Below are 21,091 nucleotides of genomic sequence, written 5' to 3' on the forward strand. Positions count from 1 at the left end.
ACTTGGGGAACAACTGCTTCCTCCTAACACCTTCCCCAGAAACAGAGTGTGATGATTTGTTGTGTTTTGAGCTGGACAGACACATCCCCAGGGCTCACAGACAACCTGGACATCACTGCAGCCTCCACTGAGGAGGCACAAGGAGAAGGGAGGGGAGGCTCAGGGGGCCCCAGGCACTGCTAATGGAGGGGTTACTGACCTCCTAACTCCTCAGATCCCCCTAAATAAACCTAACTCTGGAAAACACCCCACACTTCAGTTTGCTCTTGAGATCTCTTAGCCTAAAGCTCGAGATGCAAAGGTTGCTCAGGAGGAGTCTCCAAGGTCAGGTTTCAGACAAGGGTGATTCCAGGCTTCCCACAGGAACAGGCAATGCTGAAAAGGCAGCAGGAGCTCTGGGACAGGGACAAGCAGGGGAACCCTGTGTGTCCCCACCCCTGGAAGAACAAAGCCCACAGCAGCAGAGATGGTAACCCCAGCTCACCATTTCCTCCCATTAACTGCAAGGCGCTCATGCAGTGATCTTCATCTTCTTCCACCTCTTCCTCTTCCACCTCTTCATCGGGGTTGTAAGCTACTGGGCCACTCTCCACAAGCACAGCTGCTGGTTTTTCTACATCAGAGGCTTCAGCCTGTGCATTTGGAAAGGTAACCTGCACAAAAGAAGAGAGAACAGTAGAGCAGCCCTTCCTTTGGTCCAATATTTGTACAGAACTTTAGCAGCTTCCAAACAATAAGGACAGGAGAGATGGAAGCTCATGTCCAGTGCTACAGCTTCAGCTGTTCTAATGGAAGTCTGAATGAAAGTCAGGCAAAACCACTCAGTTTTCATTTAGTCCAGAACCAGGCAACTGAAATATCCTGTAATGGTAACAGCAGAACAAGGATTCTCTGGCAAGTCCAAGAGAAGGAGAAATTTGGGAGCGAAGGCTCCTCTGTAGAGTTTTGTGTGAAAACAGTAGAGCTCTGTGGGAAAACTTAAACCTCTCCCACGGTGTGCTCAACTCACATCAGGCCTATTACAAAATAACAACGTTATTGACAATTTAATGGTAGCAAAAATGTACCCTTCAAATCAAAAAAAGCCCAACATGTATTAGTTTTGACAGCTCTGGTTGGATTTATTTGGCGGCGCAATGAGCTGTGGAACAAATAGCACTCTGAAGACAGCACTTAATGTGATGGCAGAGCACTCAGTTGATAATACACACTGGCACCTGTGCCATTACCTGTGGAATTCAGCAGAATAATGATCTCCAAACACTACCTTGGGCATCAATCATGGATGGGACCTGTTCTGTACGTGGTCCTCCCCAGCTGCTCCAAGGTTAGGCAGGACACAGCATGGAGGGAGAGAAAGGGCAACACCACAAGGGAATAGAGGTGAATTTGGAGTAGGTAATGCTGTCTTTGGTTCACTAAGGAGAGATATGGGAACAGGGCAGGCAGCAGCAACAAAGCCTGTGCCAGCACAGCTTAGGCTCTGCTCTTTCTGTGTAAGCTTTCTTCTCATTTTCCTGGTGTGCTCAGTTTGGAGCTCCACCTCCTTCTCTCATCCAGGGAAGAAACATCACAGGAGCTTTACCTCCATCAGCTCTGTAATAGGGTACTTTCCACACCCATTCTGTACTTGGGACTGTTGGGGTTCATACATTAGAGCCCATGGCACACAAAACCAGCCAATTAGCAACTGGACGAACCTTAAAGATTATCCACGAATGCTGTGTTGTCATGTGAAGAATTCTGAGAAGGGAATATTGACAGTACCTGTCACCAGTCAGCTGTTACCAGCACCAAGTCATCTTCCCTAGTAAGAAAGATGGAAAAGACTGGGACCTCTTCCTTGGAAGGACCAGTGGTGAAGTGCTTCTAAAAATGAATGGTCCAAAGGAGACCAAAAATCCTCAACTCCTCTGGTCCATACCATGAGAAAAGTGCCACAGTGCTCTAGGTTTTAAATTACAGTACACAATTATGTACTGCTGCATGTTCTCCAATTCCACTGGCAGCAAGCTCTGATAAAATGCTGCAGTTTATTTTTATTTATTTATTTATTTACAAATGTATTTACTTGGGATGCAGTAGCTCCCAGAATCCCTGTAACTGCAGGCACTTCAGAGATACACCGTAAGAGAAAATCCCTGTACCAGAAAGTTGATAGTCTAATTATTCAAACATCAAAGCTGCTCCTGAACTTGTCATACACCATGACAGTCAACCTAAAGAATCTGCCTGAGTTTTTCAAAGTCACCTCAGGGTTTGCTCCAACAGCTCATTAATGGGGCAAAAGACACCCATTAATTTTAACAGAAAATCAAGTATTTAGATATTCGGATCAGTCAAAGACAGGTTTTCATTATTTTTTAATGCTCAAATTAATCATATTATTTAGAGGAACTTCCCTCCAGTTTATATTTCTTACCACTGCTTTTACCTCTGTGATCAAATTGAGTCTATCTTGGTATAAGCAGAAATAGACACAAGAGTTTGAAATAAATCAGCATCATAATATACATCAATTTATATGTTTAAAAGTATCCATCTGCTCTGAAAAAGTGGGTGAATATAAAGGAGCTACAATTGAGTCATTATTTTTTAAAATTGCTCCATGCTAATTAAAATGTGACCTTCTTCTAATTATCATGTCCACTTCCAGACTGCTGTACTTCTAAAAATGTGCAGAGTTTTCTAATGAGCATAGAATAAAAAGTGAAAATGTATTTCCCTAGGCAGGATATCAAACTGTTTCTGAAAATCAATGACTTTTAGTCATGTTAAAAAAAAAGGCAGTCAAACAACACCTTTAAATAGAACTTCCTGAATTCACTTCCAGACATCCTGGACTGGAGTTTGGCACTTAGCTTTATGTATGGATGGGCAATTGTCAAAGGTGTTAAACTACCTAAGGGACCTGGTTCACTTTCAGAAGGGTGTCAGTCACACATTCATGGGCAAGAGGGACAAATACCTTTGATATACTGAATTTTTAGATATGCAGTAGACATTTTGTTGTATACAAAATGCCTGTGAACACTCTGTATAGTGTGAAATTAATAGTGAAAGAAAGCAGCCATCATTGTCACCTGGTTTCACTGAAAATAGTAATGATCTGAAAATAATCATGATCCCTTTGGGAGGTGCACAAAGGCACACAAGGAGGGCTTCTGGCAGCGGCCAGGTACCAGCATCAACTTTTCTGTGGCATTATTACATTTTCAAACTAGACAAACAAAGAGTAAGTCAGGCTGTATAGGGCAAGCTCTTTCCACACTGGTCTCTGACAGAAGCCCAGCCCATCCCTGGGGTCAGCTCTGGCTGCACAAAAGTGGAGTTTGCAAAGTCCTTCTCTGTGAGGACAGTCCAGGTGCTCTGACTCCATGAGCTCTGCCCTCTCCTACTCCTCCTGACCATTGATTTGACGTGGACCTTTTTAGATGCTTGCAGGGAGTTTTCTCTTTTTTGCTGTCCAATGAAGCATCATGAGGCTGTGCTAATGTTCTTGATGGATAAGTAAGGCAAGTCTGGGTTAGAAAACAGGCAATCTCAGCTTTGCAGTGTTCACAGTAACCAATTTCTGGCCTGATCAGACAAACAAGACTCATTTTTTTTACCCTTATCTACCACATGACCAGAGCCAGGCTGAAAATAGCTTGTGGGAACTTCCAAACTCAACCTCTTGCACCAGGTTAGAGAAGTGCTGGACTTTTCTTACCTCTTCAGTGGCAGCCTTCTTAGCAAACTGGGTTGAAATCAAGGGTCTCAATCTGCAAAGAAAGAAAGAAAAAATGCTGAACATCAGAAAAGTTGCACAAGAGTTTAACACAGAGTATTCATTCTCCAAACAGTGAAAGCACTTTGCTAGTGTTATGTTGTGCAATTACTTTTTTAATGATTTAAGATAAAGAGCAGAGAGCCACAAATGCCACGATAATTAACACACGCATTCCCTTGGAAGAGTCTGTCCCAGATCAAGGTAATAATAAAAGATGCCAGAACAGTAGCAAAACCTTATCTCAAAGTGCAGCCCCAGCTTCTCCCCAAGGTCTTTGAAATAGCTGTGTTTGTCACATTTTACAAAAATCAAAAGAAAACTGATTTTTGGAAGAATGCAAACATGGCAAGAGTGGGCCATGCTCTGATTACTGGTCTGCAACTGCTTCTCTGCATCTGATGACACATAGAGGATACCAGTAAGATTATGCATGGAGGATACCATAACCATCACAGGCAAGAAGTGAACATCCAGCTACAGAAATCATAAAAAAAAACCCTGGGGACCCTGAACACCTTGAATGAGAAATGACAGAAATTGAACATAAACATTTTTAAAAACTCTGCATCAGATGTGAAAGAGACCTGTATGTTTGGGGGAGAAGAGCTGAATCAGTGTAACTTTACAGCTAAGTGTTAAATATTATTACTTCTGAAAAGCATTTCATAGTCTGTTGTCTCCACACTGCCAAGGAGGCTGTTCTCAATCCATCATTTAGTGTTACTTTCTGGTCTCTCCTGCTCATCTAGATGGATCTAGTCACGAAGAGGATGACTTGCTTTCCACAGAAACACTGCTCAGACAGCTCCTCAAGCACGTCTTTTAACCAAGTCTAGGCAAACAACTTAATGAATACCAATTTATGCCTCCAGAGATACAGTCTTGTATGAGAAGCAGTATTTTACTCTCATTTTTCTCTTAGTCATTCCTCCTTGTTAACACACAGAAACTCGTTGTTTTCCTACTTATTTATTTATTTCAAATAATCAGCAGGAGGAAACAAAACCCCAGAGAATGAGCAGGGGAGACTCAGATCATTATCTCTGATGGTGGAGATAATATTAAAATACAAGATATTAGCTAAGCTCCAGAAAGGTTCAAAAACTGGTCATCTCTGAAATGCTTTGCAGGACCCAAAAGGCATTTCAACAACTCAAGTAGCTGAAGGTGCCTCCTTCCAGCAGATCAAAACAAAAAGAAGCTAAGGGAATGTTTCAGGAGCAGTGCCACTGAAGAATCCAGAACACATTATTCTGCTACAGATACTTCTTGTCATATTACATAATTACAAAGAATTTCAAGAAAGAGATTCACTTGACCTACATAAATATCTATTACTTACAAATCCTGGTCGACTTCTGGGCTCAAAGAGATTATATTTGAAGACATGGACACACTCCTCCCTATGTGCTCAGCCTCCTCTTTCCATTATCTAGCCCCAGTTGTAGAGTTTTCACCTTTAAATGCTGTCAAGTCCAACCTGCTGCAAGGAGCAGGGATACCTTCAACCTCACCAGGTTGCTCAGAGCCTGTCCAACCTGACCCTGAATGTTTCCAGGGACAGGGAATCCACCACCTCTCTGGGCCTGTGCCATTGCCTCACCACCCTCATAACAAAAAAGTTTCTTCCTTAATTCCCAAGATTTGAGAGTACCTACCTACTTTCAATCACTGTTTTCCAAAAAATCACCCTGTTTGGATGCTTATAAACTCATGGATGCAGCAAAGCCAAAAGGTTGCATAGCTGAAGGATTCTAATTATCAAACAGGTTGTGTTTCATTGACATGACTGAAAAACACCCAACATTGGTAAGAAATGAAAGACTTTTATTTTAAATTCATAGTCATGATTATTGCAATTAACATTGTACCAAAGATAGCACCTTTTCCCTCCTGCTACCCAAAGACATCAGACCTCCCTGGAGCACCCTGAAAATATTTCCTCCCCCCAATTAAAATCAAGCTGTTGAGTAAGACTCACAAGGTAATCAGAAACTGCTGACATTTCTTTTAGAGCAAATTATACATGTGCTCACACAGTGAAGAAAACAATCACAGCTACAGGAAGCAGAGTAAACATTCCAGTTTCATTTTAATTAAAATGGTCCCCTAATGAAAATAAAAAGATTCACGTTTATGAAAAGCCTATTTGGAAGAACTTTAGTGCTACATCCAAGAGCCCTTCTATACCATTTCTCAGCAGCAAGGGATCCTCACACCCAAACTGAAATTAAAGCTGTATTTCTGTTCCACGAGAGCCACTCACAACGTGCACATCTTCACTTCCTTACTACAAATACAGCACTGTCATCTGATTTGACAATACAGTTTCTCTCTCAGCATAGTGTAAAATGCATCCAGAAGCAGTGGTGTGGATCCTGCTCCTGCCATGGATGGTCAGCACCTGCTGCAGGCCAGATCCAAGGGTGGATCTCATCACCTGGGTGGAATGGCTCAGCCCACTGCCCCTCCATACTACCTGCTTCCTAAAACACTAACCACGACACTGGAAAAAGGTAAAACCATCACAAAAACTTATTTCCCTGCTGAAATAATGGCTTTGATTCAAACTACAGCTATAAAAGTTATAAATACATAACCCCCTTGGCTCTCCTTATGCCTAGGGAGAGCCTTACTATTACTGTACAAAACCATTTAAGAAGGTTTTATAGTCGGGGGTGTTGTTTTGTTTCTTAAATGCCCCAATGTCCTGACCTCCTTAAACCAGAGCAGCTGCTGCCACACCAGCCATATGGAGCAATAAATTACTGGCTGCCATGGCTACAGATACAGGCTCCTTCTGCTGTCTGGCTGCACCTCAGAGGGTGGAAAAAAGTGTCTTCATGGAGAAGCACGACCCCTTTTGAGGCTGAGACAGGTCTGAGTATTAATGATCAAAAAGCACCTTGAAAAAATAAGTAATTAAAGTATCTTATCCAACTTTCACTGGGCATGACTCAACCTCTATAGAAGGCTACCAAGGGACACACATGCACAGAAGAAAGATCCTGTCCATCAAAGTCCAGACTGAATTAGAGGTTCACTAATTCAATAAATAGCTCAATAAATAATAACAGCCTGCATTAAAGTACAATTCCATATATCCTGAAGTGACAACAGCATCCATTTAAAATGTAATGTTGTGACTGGGAAATAATGGGGCTCCTGGTCTTCCAAAGTGTGTCAGTTGTCGTTCACTATTTATGATGACTTTTAGTTTGGGGTATTTTCCTTTTGAACTTTGCAAATTAACACAGTACCTTGTGGGAGGGAAAAACAGAACAAGCAACTTTCTGAACAGCAATGTGATGCGTAAAAGGGGATAAAAAAATTTCACACAGCCCCAAGTGTGTTACATCCACACTTCAAACTACTTCAAAAATTATGCAGATCTACTAATGCTCATGTCAGCCAACACACATAACACTGGAAGCAGATTATCTTGACATGTTTGTGACAAAAACTAATGGCATGGTACAAGGCATCAGAGGCTGCTCCCTGCCGAATCTGCTCCGCTCTCAGCTGAGATGTGCACGATAACGTCTGGGTTTGTCCTCCAGCTTAACAATTTAAAAGAAGATTCAATATAATAGCTCCTGACAGGGCTGGAGATCACACAGACTGAACTTTCAAAGTGTTTTTCTCTGCAAAACAAGCTGGCTGTGACAAACAACAGTTTTTATTTTGCTTCTTATTTAATAACAAAAGATTACACAGCATAGTACATAAAAGAGAAAGAGCAGCGAGAGGTAATAAACCCACCTCACTTGCATCAGACTGTTCATCCACCAAAAAGTTTGACAATACCATAACAATCTCCTCAGTGCAATCCTACAAGTAATTTGGAAACTCACCCAAAGCTCTTTTCTTACTGAATTTTAATTTAATCCACCCATGTAGGGAACATCTTATTGCTGCTTACCACCCATACTAATTTTATACACGGATGGTCCCAGAATACACAATGGGAAGCAGAGATCGAGCAGAGCCCACAGCCACAAGCCTGCAGTGTAATTATGCAGGTCATCCAAGACAACTGCCCATGAAACCTATATATCCATGCACAGGCCTTTCATGTGCAGGGACAGAAAAAACTATTGAGAAATGACTCAACAAGAGACAGGTCAGGTTCTTCACGCTGGCCGAGATCCTCCTCCCACCTGAGGCCAGATGGTTTTGCCTCAGGAGGTCAGTTTACTAGACATCTGTGTGAGAAGGAAATTAATACAAATGTTTACACAGGCTAAGAGTGCCCTTTAATTAGGTACCATCAATGTTATCCTTACCGGAAAGCTGGGAATTACCTCTCTGCAAGGATTTAAATCTCCTCTTGGAAACACAACAGCATCAGGAGACATTGCCTGCTGTCCTGACATTGGGTCAGGACAAAGGGGTGACCCTCCCATACTTGGATGACTGCTGTTTTCCAGAGGGCAAAACAAAGGCTGCAATGATAACCATAACCCTGGAGCACTTCAGGGTTTGCACATCCAGCTGTGGATCCCACCATCTTCTACCTCTGCTTCTGCCTGAGAGCCAGATGCTCACAAGAGCCATTCCCTCTGCTCGAGAGGAAGTGGAGGCACCCAGCCAAGGCCAGGGCTGGCTGTGACACCCATGGACAGCAGCATGATGCCCTGAAGACAGGGGCTGGGGGTCAGGGTGCACTGCACCACCTCAGAAGTTCAGATGTAACCACAGACACCATCATGCTCTGCAGAATGACAAAGCACCTGTGATGCTCACACCTTGAAACAATGTGTGCCTGAATGTGAGGTAGGCAGGTGGTTTTGGCTTTCTCAAGACCAGGCTCTGTCCAGCTCACCATCACTGTGAAAGCCCCAAGGAGTTTCCCTAAATTGTTCCCCCAAGTGCCAGAACTGCAGAGACCCCAACTAATGGCAGAAAGAGCATGTCCAAACTGCAATGAGCTCAGCTCCCACACAGCTGGTCCCTTTGGAGATGGCTCAGTGCTGCCAGCTGTACAGATGTGACTGATGGGCAGCAGGCAGGGTGCGAACCCTCCTGGATACCAGCAGACAGCTGAGCCAGTCCCTGTTAACTCTGCTCCAACATCCCTGTGTGAACTCCAACTCCACCAACAGTCAGTGCCTTCATCCTCTTTCCGAGCAAGCAACACCATGTAAAGAGCCATTTCAAGCAGGAAAAAAACAAACTGAAGTTGACACCAAAAACTAAAGTGAAATGAGGAATTGTTCCCACTTCTGATTCCCACTCAGTCCTCTTTCATGCTGGATCAGAGGAGCTTGGCTTTCATCAGTGCAGCACCAGACAACACGGCACTGAGAACATCTTCAGTGCTAATGAGAGCAGCCTCTCCCAGCAAATGCCTGGAACTGAGCACTGAGGGACCAAAACTCACAGGAGGAAAATGGAAAAACAGTAAGAACCTCTATCATTCACTAAGGAATAGATTTTCCACTGAGGAACTAAGCACCTACATCAGTCACCAGCAGGCTTTTGAAAAGCAGGAACTTTGCTAGTGTGTCGTGAGTTAAACACCTACTCCAGGCTTTTCAGAGAGGGGCAGGGGTTGTAACATCTGTCTTCAATAACCCAGCTCTGAGTGGGCAATATTTTTCTGCATAGCTGCAACACTTTTTCCTCAGTTAGATGCTGGAAAACAGCAACTTGCTATTCTTCCCACTGACTAAACCAACCAGCCTTTCAACAGCAAAAATGAAAAGAATAACATCTAAGGCCACCTCACTGGGACCAAATGAAATTATGCTCCTGCAGCAGATCCCAAACAATATCTCCACATATCTGCTTCTAAAGGAAATTGCTGCAGACCATGGGAAATTACAATTGCTTCAGGACAAGACAAGCTGACTGATCTAATATTTCTGGTTGACACACCTTCTTCCTGGGTTTGTCAATAAAGACACTGATGAGCTCATCTCTCCACAGGTCAGGAAAATATTAGTTGAAAATATGTTATCCCTTTCACCATGTAAATTTTTCCAGATGAAATGATGGCAGCAAGGCAAATCTGCACCTTGCTGAGAAAAGCTACTTAAAATAAGGAAGCTATGAAGCATTTTAATGAAGGTAAATGAGTAATCATAATGGTCTCAGTTAAGCAAGTCTAATGGCAGTGTCACTTTTAAAACATGGGCGTGAGACAACTCATGTGGTGACAATCCATATGCCTTAACTATCGTGTAGTGCAGTCTTTCAAATGGCAACAGTGCAGAATGCAACTGCTAGGGCAGAAAGAGCCATTATTAGCAGATAAGACAAATAAAAATAAATTTCAAACGGTGCTTGAAACTATAGTAACAAGAAGTGAAATTTAAAAAGTTAAATGAACACATTATCATCTCAACAGAAGGATTATGCTATTGAAAAAGTCTCAGCAGTAGCACTGCCGTCTGTTTCTGGTGCAAACGTATTTTTCTAGACTCAAGCAAGGAGGATTACAGATATTTGCTTTTGGACAAGTGTTTTGATCAATCTTAACCTCATGAAAGCTTCAAATGAGGCAAAAGATAAAAAGAAAACACCTTAGTAACCTGCAGTCTCTGGGAACAATTCATTGAGGTTGTTATACCCAGAGGTGATGCGAGATCGATCGCTGCATCTTCCCTGTTGACATTACAAGGACAAAAATCATGCCAAACAAAAGAGGAACTCACTTCTTCCACACCTCTAGCAGTCTATACCATGGGGCAAACTCAGCTTCTCTCATCCAATTATGGAGGCAAAACTAATACTTCAGAATTCAGGCAACTATAGATTCATACAAGTAGTCCATCAAGGAATAAAGATGGATGACTGATTTTTTCTTTCCTTGTGTCTAGTCTATTATACATTAAAGAACAACTTCACTGGCAGCCATCTGGAAACCAATGTATTACAAGCTTTATTTTATGATTACCAACATTCCCCTTCGTAGCTCATTTCTAATTATAAGCAATAAATCATTCCTTTTTGCTTGTAATTTATAACAGCCAATTATGGCAAACCTCTTATTTAAATAGCAAATCTCACTGTAAAACATCACATATTTTGAGGTATGCACAGAACATCTAATCAGGCCAAATGGTAGAATGATGATTTAATGTGGGTTTTGCAACCACCAAGAAGGCACAAGTGGAAGAATCCACCCTCCCCTGTGACCTGTACACACCAGAACTTTTCAAAACTGAAAGCACAGGCCTCATCTGCCTGACTTGATGTAGAGGAGAACTACATGCAGCAATAAGAGAGCCAGAACACAACTCAGAGAAGGCTGGTGTCAAGGATTCCCTTTACATGTCCGGAAATGAATAAAGAGGCTGTGGCACAAGAAGCTGTAGGTTGGTTAAGTAAGAACTTCTGGGCAATGTCTAGTTTCATTTTAGGAACTAATAGTGAGAGAACACAGCTCTAAATTTAATATTTTAGAAAAACAACTCAAGTAGCTTTTCCCATGCCTGGATTTGTGTTTGAAATGGGCTGGCCTCCTCCCCCCAAGCCAAAGGACTCCCCCATGCACTGCCCAGGTGCTCAACATCACACCTACTCCCTGTTACACAGGTTTTGTAGGTGTTAACATGGAGTATGAGCAAGGCACTCACTCAGATCACTTCTCCCCATCCCTCCCAGCCAGGAGAGAATCAGGCAGAACAAAGGAAAGAAACAGTAGGCAGAGAAAAAGTGTCACCAAATAAATCCAGATTCTTCCTTCGGGGAGAAGCCTTTAATGGTGGTTTGCTATGGCAACCTTTACCAACAGAACACCAGCAAAGAAATGTTGTGGAGGATGTCAGATAAGACCAAACAGGGTCAGTCCAAAAGCACAGGCAAGGACACAGAAAAAAATTTAGTTATATTTGTTCTTCAGTGTAGGTCTGAGTAACAGGCATGTGAGTGCAAACACAAGAGAGAGGCTTCTTATAAATAGCTCTGCTGGGATTTGTCCGTTAGGAAAAAAAACTCACTCTTGTCAGAAAAGTATTTGATACAATTCTGGATACAGAATTTATTACATGAGAAACTGATCTCAGGAACGTGGAAGTGGTTCCCACTGAGATTTTATTCGGTCATCACACAGCCCGAGTCTGTTCCAGCTTCACATTGTGTCATCTGGTAAGCGTTTACAGTAGGAATCTAGGGAACTGGATTTGGAAAAAATCCATCACAACTGACCTAAATCTGATCTGACCTGAATAATCAAACTAAATACCAAATTCAAAAATGGCTAGACAAGAGAGAGGAGCGGGAATTCTTCAGCTGCAGAAGTTATCTCACGCTCTCCTCAGCCATACACTGGGTTAGGCACTCCACTTTTCCCAAACAGCCATGGTGATGGAGGCTATGGGAGCATCCCCTTGTTCCAAAGGTGTCAAAGACAAATGCACAAGTGCTGCAGGCTCCACTGTGCTCCCTTTCCTTTTGAGATACCATCCACTCATGAGAGAACGTGGTGGTGCATTCCTTCCTGCCAGGCTGCATATGATCTAAACGACACACCTGGAAATGGGGAATGGAAAAGAGCAAGTGAATAAGAAAATCCAAAGAGAATGCTTTGGAAGGGCAGTGGTGACCATGTCAGTACCACCTGGCTGTGTCTTTGCCACAGAGTCACCCCAGAGGGTGGCCTTGGCTGATGAGGTGCTGCAACATCCACTGGGGAATGTTTTGTTAGAGCCATGGCCACACCAGCCCATCCTACAACCACATGTCAGAGTCACAACCCGCCTTGTCACCAAGCCCTGCCTGTATTGCTGCTCCAGGGGGTTACACTGCCAGCACTGCTTTATTGCTACACACTGAGCTGAGGATGTACAGGTGCAGCACCACCTAAGCAACACACAGCAACTCTCCATAGATGGATCATTATTCACAGAGACCTTGCAGTGATGTGTTCAACAAAAGGTTTCACCACTTTCAGGATTCCTTATCTTCCTTATCTTTTTATGAGAGATCTAAGTATTATTTGTTAGTCTTCTCCACACACAAAGCTCAAAGGCATTTTAACATCTGGTTTACTCTCTCAGCAGTGAGAACAAAAACACTCTGAAGCAAACTAAAAAATCACTGGCTTGATGTTGGTGAAACTTGGGTAGTATTTCTGGCAAAAACTTTGAACAAGGATGCAAAAAACAGCCTGTAGAAATCTGAAGGGAGGGAGAAACAGACACCAAAGCCTATAAATTTCATTTTGAAAATAAGGCGTCATTCTTATTATGCCTGTGGATGTGTATCTTCCCCATACAAAGTTTGAAAAGCTTTATATAAACTACACTTCTAAGCAAGCTTGTAATTAGCTAGGGGCAGGCTTGGCTTTAATTACAGCTTGGAGAGGCACACATTATGGAAATACTTAGCTAATAACCACAGCCATGCTCTGCTGATGGCTGAGGTCAGGCCAGCATGTGATTGCCGTGGAAGCACCTGAGTCCTTTGTGTCCTGTGTCAAGTGAGCAGGACCGGTCTGTCAGGTCTCCCTCCCTGCTCTGGCACACAGGCTAAGCCAGGCTTTGCTGGCAGCAGTGCTGAGCTGTCCTGAGTGCCTGCATCTGGCCTCCCTGCTCCTCACAAGAATCCTGTGGGATACTTGCTCTCACCTCACCTGGAGATGCTGTGCAAAAGGAACCTGACAGAGAGAGATGAGACTGCACCATTTCAGCATCAGGCAAGAACAGCCTGCACCCAGTGCATGAACTGGTCAGGTATCAGCATACACTGTGAATACATGCACATTAACCTGCATAGCTTTGTTCAAAGTTAATATGAGGTTGATCCCACATCCCATCCCAAAAACCCAACAGGACAGTCAACAGGAAGAATAGACCTCTAACATACAAAATTCCTGCAAGTTCATACAGCTCTCTCACAATTTTGGATCCAACCTTTACTGGCATAAGAAAGGACCAGAAAGCAAACTGTTCTTTATTCCAACCTCAGAAACTGCTTGCCTGGCAATCTCTACTTGGGTATAACTATGCATGGATAATGAAGTGCAAAACCAATACAAAGCACTGGGAAAATGGCTATTTACCATTGAATATGACACAAGCTTAAAATATGCATTGCTACACACTGTGGGTGCTTGCTCATACACTCTGTTATGAACCAATGAATTGCTGAACTGGGTCACAGAAGCCCTTCATGATCCAGAAGTCCTGTCTCCTTCACAATGCATTTGGTACAGATAAAGAAATGAGTATAAAAATGCAGCCACATTTTTTTTTACAGAAAGAAAATTCCAAATGGAAATGTTATGAAGGAAAATAATAATAATTGCTGTTTTAAAATCTATGTACAATAAATGCAACTGCTTTTGAGAGATGAGAACACTGCTGCTGATGTGGGGAGCAGATAGCACCATCTTCTCCAGTGTGTGTAAGGTTGCACATCTGTGGTGAACTTAAGTGAGCTTCGCAGGGGAACCCATGGGTAAAGCAGACTTACTTGATAGTGTTTTGCTTTAATACAGCTTAATACTAGTGTTAACAGATAGAATTATCCAATAGAAAGCTCACTCTAACTGCAGGGGAGATGCCTCTCACAGCTGCTCACACTGGTTTAACTGGATCCATTGGAAAACCTGTCCAGGTGAAGACACAGTCAGCTGCACGTGGCTGGTGAACAGGGGGCAGCTCTGGGCCACCAGTCCCTAATCTGGCTCAGTCAAAACAAGCCAGGTCAGCCTGAGGAGAGCTCTGCTAGCTATTACCTTTGAAATTGCTGGAGTTTTCACAATCAGTTGAAGAGCACTTGCACAAGCAGGTCAGGCAGCAGATCTGAGCACGGAGAAGCTGAGTTCAGCTGGGAAGATGTTTTCCTGACCTTGGCTTACAGCCAAGGCTCCCAACTCCTCCTCTGCACCGAGCCCTCACCTGGAGAGGGGGAAAGCTGACCCCAATCTCCAACACTCAGATGGCCAAAATTTCTGTAACTGGGAATCAGCCACTCCCCATCAAAGCAAACATGGCAAAATCCACGTGACGAGATCTATTTAAAAACCTTACTCCACCTCAATTTTTTACTGAGCCCTTCCAAGAAATTGTGGCCCCTTGTGTGTAGTTTTTCAGCCAACAAAAATCCAGCTTCTGAGAAGGGCCAATGTAAAAGCCAGGCAAGCAATTCCTCTTGCTGAACATCCTCTCCTCCACTTCACTGTAGCTATGGAAGATGCATTAAAAAGAAAATTACTGCAGCTACAAGGCTCCATTCAAAAACTGCTCATGCACATCCTCAGCTCTGTGTACACAGAAATACTGAGGGGCTGGAGTTGTCCTTCAGCATTGTGCTGCTCCATCTGAGAGGGAGTCACATAAATGCTGTGTAAGCTACACTCCTACCACAATTGCTAAGATATGGGCTGTGAACACTAAAAGAAGTTCAACTGACCATGAAATGTGCAAATAATACAATAAATAGATATTTATACACTGTCTTATTTATACAGATTTCCTCCTTCCCATCCAAGCATTCATATTTTGTCACTGTATTGTGTCTAGTTTTTCAGACACTTTTGGACATACAACAGATTTTAGAACAAGTGACAATGTGTAAAATCTTAAACAAATTCTATCCATCTCAAGTAAAATCCCTGCTTTTTCCTTTGTACTTAGCAGAGCTTACTCTCCAACCCCGTCATGAAATAATTGCATTGAACAGAGAAGACAGCAAATTCCCACTGTAGTTCAAACCCCTCTAAATACTAACCTATGTTTGAAGATCAATTAAAAAAAAAAAGTACTTTCAGGTTAATCTTCTGCCTCTTTTTTTTTTCTTTAATATTTTGAACTTCAACTCCTTGCAATAAAAAACCCCAGCAAAGGCACCAATACTCCTGCAGGACCTGGGCTACTTGCAGTGAAGTGCTGAGCAGCATTGTGAGGCTGGGTATGCACAGCCCCTTCCCAGGCTTTGTGCTGCATGCACCCTGTCCAAAGGCAAGGGGCTCCCTGCTGCACACAAAGACCAGGCTGTTTGGGCTGAAGTCACAACTTCAAAGACCAGCAGCACAGAATTTGCCAACTCCCTTGGCCATTCAAGCAAATGTCAACTGAAACAAAAGCACACCGAGGAAAAGTTGTTACCAAAATGCCACGCTGGGAAAATAATGCAAATTTGTATCAATGATCAACTTAGCTTTAACTGAGCCTAATGAGCAAGCTGTTTATGTTCTTTTTTTATTTTTTTTCATCACCACACTCATTTTCCTCTCTAAAGGCATTTCTGAAGCATCCGTTTCAGAAAAAAATTGATTAAAAAAAAAAAAAACAGTGACACCTTCCTCTGCTTTTTAAAGAAACTTCAATGCATAAAGTTAGTTTAGATCTCCTACATTCTGTACTTGGTCAAAATATGCAGCAAATGCCTAAGAAGTGCTTGGCCCCAGGGAGACAACAGTCTGCACAGACTCACTGTAACACACGCCCGCCTTTCAGCTGTTTAATCTCCATACACTGGATTTCCTTTATCAGCACCACAGCATCGCTCCACTCTGCCTTAGTTTTTTGTGTCTGCAAAGTATCGTGAGAACATCAATACTTGGCAAGCCAACACTTGGGCTTTTAGCATGACATCACAGATCTCTGGGTTACTTTGCTCCCTTGGTTAGTAAAATGTTACAGCAAATAAATAGTCATATAAAAGAGGGGATTTTTTGTCATGTGGGTTTTTTTAAAAATGCAATTTAAGTGCTATATTGCAACATAAACACTTTTTATTGTGCATGTTTTTATAGAAAAAGTTTTATTGAGTAAACTGCTTTAAAGAAACTGAATCAGATTTAACGCATGCACAATAGAATTACATTAGAAATTAATTTGGTAGCAATTTATCATCCTTTGGTGTGAATTTTCACAGTCATTCTTAGAGCAAGAATGTATAAATTCAGAAGTGCTATGTTTTGCCTGGCTTCAATGGGGAAATTACAGTTCTAAGGTTCTTGTTACGTCTGGGCTTCTGAGTATTAATAATTATTTGAAAATCTTAATACAAGAGCACAAGAAAGCAGCCTAACCTCTTAAACAAAATACATGTTTCTACCATAAACACATTTCACACAAGGGTGCTAAAACCAATTGCCAACACTGGCAGAAGTTGATCAATCCAATCCTGAATTCATTTACTGCCTCTACGTCCTCCCATTGAATTCTGATGCCCATGCAAGCAGTCCTAACCTTCAAATTCCCCATCCATCTCACAGGATAAATGATAAACATGAAAAAATACACTTCAGACACGGCATACGAGTGATGTGGTGTTTGCACCAAATGGCAGCACCACGCAGAGAGCCTGGGAGCAGATTTCTCTCATCTCCCAACAAAAGCAGTCTGGGGAGGTGCTGTCACTGCAGTTGTGCCCTGGGCTCCTGGCCCACCAGCCCTGCTGGCAGCACAGGGAGTGTGTTTGTGTTTGGCAAATCCAGCCAGGAGCAGCTCCCCTCGCCTGCCATGCGCCGCTCCCTGCGATCCCCGCAGCCCCCAGTAACCCCCAGCTGGTGTTTAATGCACTTCACAAAATCCATGGGGTGTTCCAGCTCCCAGGAAGCTCAGGGCACAGGCTCTGGGATCACCAATCGCTCTCCTGTAGACATCACCTGAACAAATCCTCCAGGATGATGCAGGAGAGGCCAGGCTGATGCTGATGCCGATGCCTGACTCACCAAACCCAGCTCTGCCCTCCTCCCATTTCCCAGTTTTCAGGAGAGGTCTCCATCAGATCCACCCCAGCATCAGCAACAGCATCTCAGACCCAACCAAACCCAGCTCTGCCCTCCTCCCATGTCTTAGTAACAGCTGTTGGTGTTTAATGCACTTTAGTTCACAAAATCCATGCGGTGTTCCAGCTCCCAGGAACCTGGGAAGCTCCCAGGGCACAGGCTCTGGGATCACCAATCGCTCTCCTGTAGATATCACCTCAACAAATCCTCCAGGGTGATGCAGGAGAGGCCAGGCTGATGCTGATGCCGATGCCTGACCCACCAAACCCAGCTCTGCCCTCCTCTCCTTTCCCAGTTTTCAGGAGAGGTCTCCATCAGACTCACCCCAGCATCAGCAACAGCATCTCAGACCCAACCAAACCCAACTGCTCCCAAATGCTGGTATCCACCTTGGCCAGCAAGCAAGTCCAAGTGTATGCCCTCTTACACAACCAGCATTTTTGCAGCTTGGCTTTTGCTTTCCTTTCCCTCACACATTTCAACAGCACAGTTCAGATGAGAAGATGTGAAAGCCCCTTACATTTTTTAAAGGATAACAACACCCTGAGTAGGTATCTTTAGCAGCAAGAGCTAAAAAGTGAAGACTCTACATGTCAAACTGCAACTCAAGTTGGCTTTAGTTCTGACATGAACAGCATGCAAGCCTCATATTTATTAAAAACAGATGAAACAAGTCCCAATTCTTTTTGAATAGCAAAACTACTGACGAGACGTGGTGGAGTTTAGCACAGTGGGAGGTTTAGTTGTCTATCACCACACGTTTAAACACTTGAGGTCTCTGCAATAAATGTTGAATTGAATTCACCATCAAAAGACAAAATCCATGTTCTATCTGCCAAAACCTTTAGCAGCCTAAACAGAAAATGTCAAAATTGATTTTCAGGGAGGTATAGAAATAAAAACCAACATTTTCTAGTCTTTAGGGGACAGATAGATAGACAGATAAACAGCATGACAGACAGATGAATTTATTGCTACAGGTAATTTTTTTATTCCTCCTAAGCAAAAATTAGGCTTCAAATGGATTGTTACAGCTAAACAGATTAAGAAAAAAAACCCCAACTAATGAGTAATTTTATAGTTAAATTCTCTGGTCTGTCACAACCATTGGCCTAGAGGTAGAAAGCAAGCAGATTTTTTTTCTAAAACACTACTCTTTTATTTGCATTGAGGTTAAAGAGCTTCCTCTGTCCTTGACTGGTGTCAGATATAGTAAAATAAAACCATTTGAAAGGAGAAAAAAACCCAAAACCTGCCCGGAGAGAGTAAAAGTGCTGTTTTGGAGGCTCTTTTCCTCCATCTGCACTTGTCTGACAAAGTCATGAACTACCTTTGGGCTCACTTCACACCACAGAGCTGCTGCTGGGCTTTGTCTGCAGAGCCCTCCCAAACTCCATCCCCCTCACCCCCTGGCCAGCTCCAGCTCTCTCTGGCCAGGAGATGCTTTGCTGGCCATGCAATTCCAGCAACTGGAATTCCCTCTTCTCTCTAAATTTAGCCTGGGTTTAAAACTCCTGATTTCAAGAGTGCAGTGAAATCCAGAGCAAAGGAAACACGAGCCAGTGTCTGTAAACTCTCAAGGTTGACTCCCAGCATTTACTGAACACAGGATGCTGCAGAGGCTGCTGAGCTGATAAGCAGTCTGCTCTGCTCACAGCCAGGCTCCCACGTTTGAGAGGACTGTGAAATAAGCAACTTCATACACTGCTCTAAGTGAATTAATGCCAATATTAGAAAAACTCATCTGAATAATCAGGCTTTGCAAAATGCAGGCCTACTAAGCAGCAAGCTGGACCACGTTCAAAGCTACCACATAACCTGTTTTCATACAACCCTTTCAACATGAAAACTGACCTGCACCCAGCATCAGATTTTAGTTTCCCCCTTCTGTTTGCTACACTAAAAAACCCAAACAAACAAACAAAAACCTTAAAACAACTGCTCCTACTTGAAATGGTAAATCATCTGTGAGAAGGGCCACCAGACTGGGGAAATAATTAGCTGATGATTTGTTTCTTTAGGACTAAACCCACTTTAACAGGGTCAACAGGAGCAATGGTGGACAGAGGTCAAGACAGCTCCACTTCACACCAGCACAGCCCAGGGTTGCAGGCAGGAGCTTTCAGCTGCCCCCATTCCAAAGAGCATGTGACAGCCCCACTCATGCAGGAGAAACAAACCAGCCCTGGCGATTTACAAACTCCTTTTAAGATGTTTTCAAATCCCTTTTGCACCTCTACTTGTGTGAGTAGCCAGAAAAAAAGAAACTTTTCAGGTGCTGACTTCAATGAAGGGAGATGAAACTGGCCCAGCCTGGCATCCTCATCCTGCCCTCTCACCCTTAGTGGCTGGGACATGCAGCACCCTTTGACTGACACAGTGATGGTTCACCCCCAGCTACAAAACATCCTTGGAAGTGAATAAATGCTTCACCATCACCACTCATCTCTTTCTTCCAGTTCATGAGTGCACTAAGGAAGAAATTTGGACTTTGTCTAATCAGATACAGCTCCAAAAGGAGACAAAGACCTTAATTCACTTCAGTATTTCTGATCTTGTATTTTGACGACACTGTCTTCCAACACAGCACCCCACTTACCACCACTGAGACTCCTGCTGTCCCACTGAAATCAGCCTTTTCCTCAGCTGTATCCCAGCTCTATCATGCCATGTGCTGCTGTTTCCATCATCTACATCCCAAAAGCTTGCACACTTCCCTGTCTGTGGGCTGCTCACTCCGCACTCTGGATGGGGCTTCAGCATTTCCTCCAGATCAACACCACTATTTTCTCTCCTGCTGAAACCACAGTAATGACTCCCATTCTCTCATCTGCAGAGGCAAATGGTTCTCCAAGACAGGCCTAATGCCTCCCTAATCTGTCACATGCTGTTCCTCCAAAGCGTGGCCCAAATTGGTCTTTTTGTAGAGCCTCATATCTAATTTGCAGTCCACTATCTCTTTATCTTTTTCAGCCTTATGGCTTTTACAGCTTCTGCTCCCATGTTCCTCTGCATTTCAGATTGTATTTCTTTGGATGCATTAGCCTGGATGTTTTCCAAGATGCTCTTTTTTATCTCCTACTCTCGGTTATATTTTTTTCCTTAGCAGCTCTACTTTGCACAGCCATTTTCAGTCGACTTTGCTGTATGACTCACTTTATTGTCTCCTGCAGATTTCATTAGTGAAGTTCTCCAAGTCATTATGGGGTAGGACTGAATTTGATGCATTGTTCAAGCTTTCCACAAAACATCTTCTTGCAAGTTAGCACCCTCCTTGCTGTTCACTTTGGCAGTTGTGGAACTGCTCCTCAAAAGGAAAGATTTTGGGGTAAGAGAATCTGCCTAAACAGAGCAACTTTCCTAAAGTGCTAGGAGGAAAATGCTAACAGAGGATCTGGGTGTGTTATCACCATTAGCTCCTGGAAGACTCTGGTTTTTCCCATGACCTGTTTTGTTAGGTATTTGAAGGTAACTCCTTGCCAGGAACAGATGGTGTTCAAGCAGACAACTGGCAAAGGATCCAGAAGAGTGCACTGAGATGGTGGTGTGTGAAAGTCTGGCCCATTATCCAAAACAACGGTATGAATACAACAGGAGCTGCCAAAAGGCATTGTTTTGGAAAGAAAACG

The 21,091-nt window shown here is 43.2% G+C and overlaps 1 protein-coding gene across 1 annotated transcript in view; it reads right to left on the minus strand.

The window, feature by feature from the left end:
- The window catches only part of BRF1 (BRF1 RNA polymerase III transcription initiation factor subunit), a 173,322-nt gene that overhangs the window by 5,360 nt on the left and 146,871 nt on the right, over nt 1-21,091 (minus strand). The window contains exons 16-17 of the mRNA XM_066552916.1: nt 3,713-3,764; nt 485-653 (exon numbers count right to left, since the gene is read on the minus strand). Coding sequence (XP_066409013.1) covers nt 485-653; nt 3,713-3,764 — 221 coding nt within the window. The remainder of the gene's footprint in view (nt 1-484; nt 654-3,712; nt 3,765-21,091) is intronic.

This window comes from Molothrus aeneus, chromosome 6 (genome assembly GCF_037042795.1).
Source record: "Molothrus aeneus isolate 106 chromosome 6, BPBGC_Maene_1.0, whole genome shotgun sequence".
In the NCBI taxonomy this organism is placed as follows: Eukaryota; Metazoa; Chordata; class Aves; order Passeriformes; family Icteridae; genus Molothrus; species Molothrus aeneus.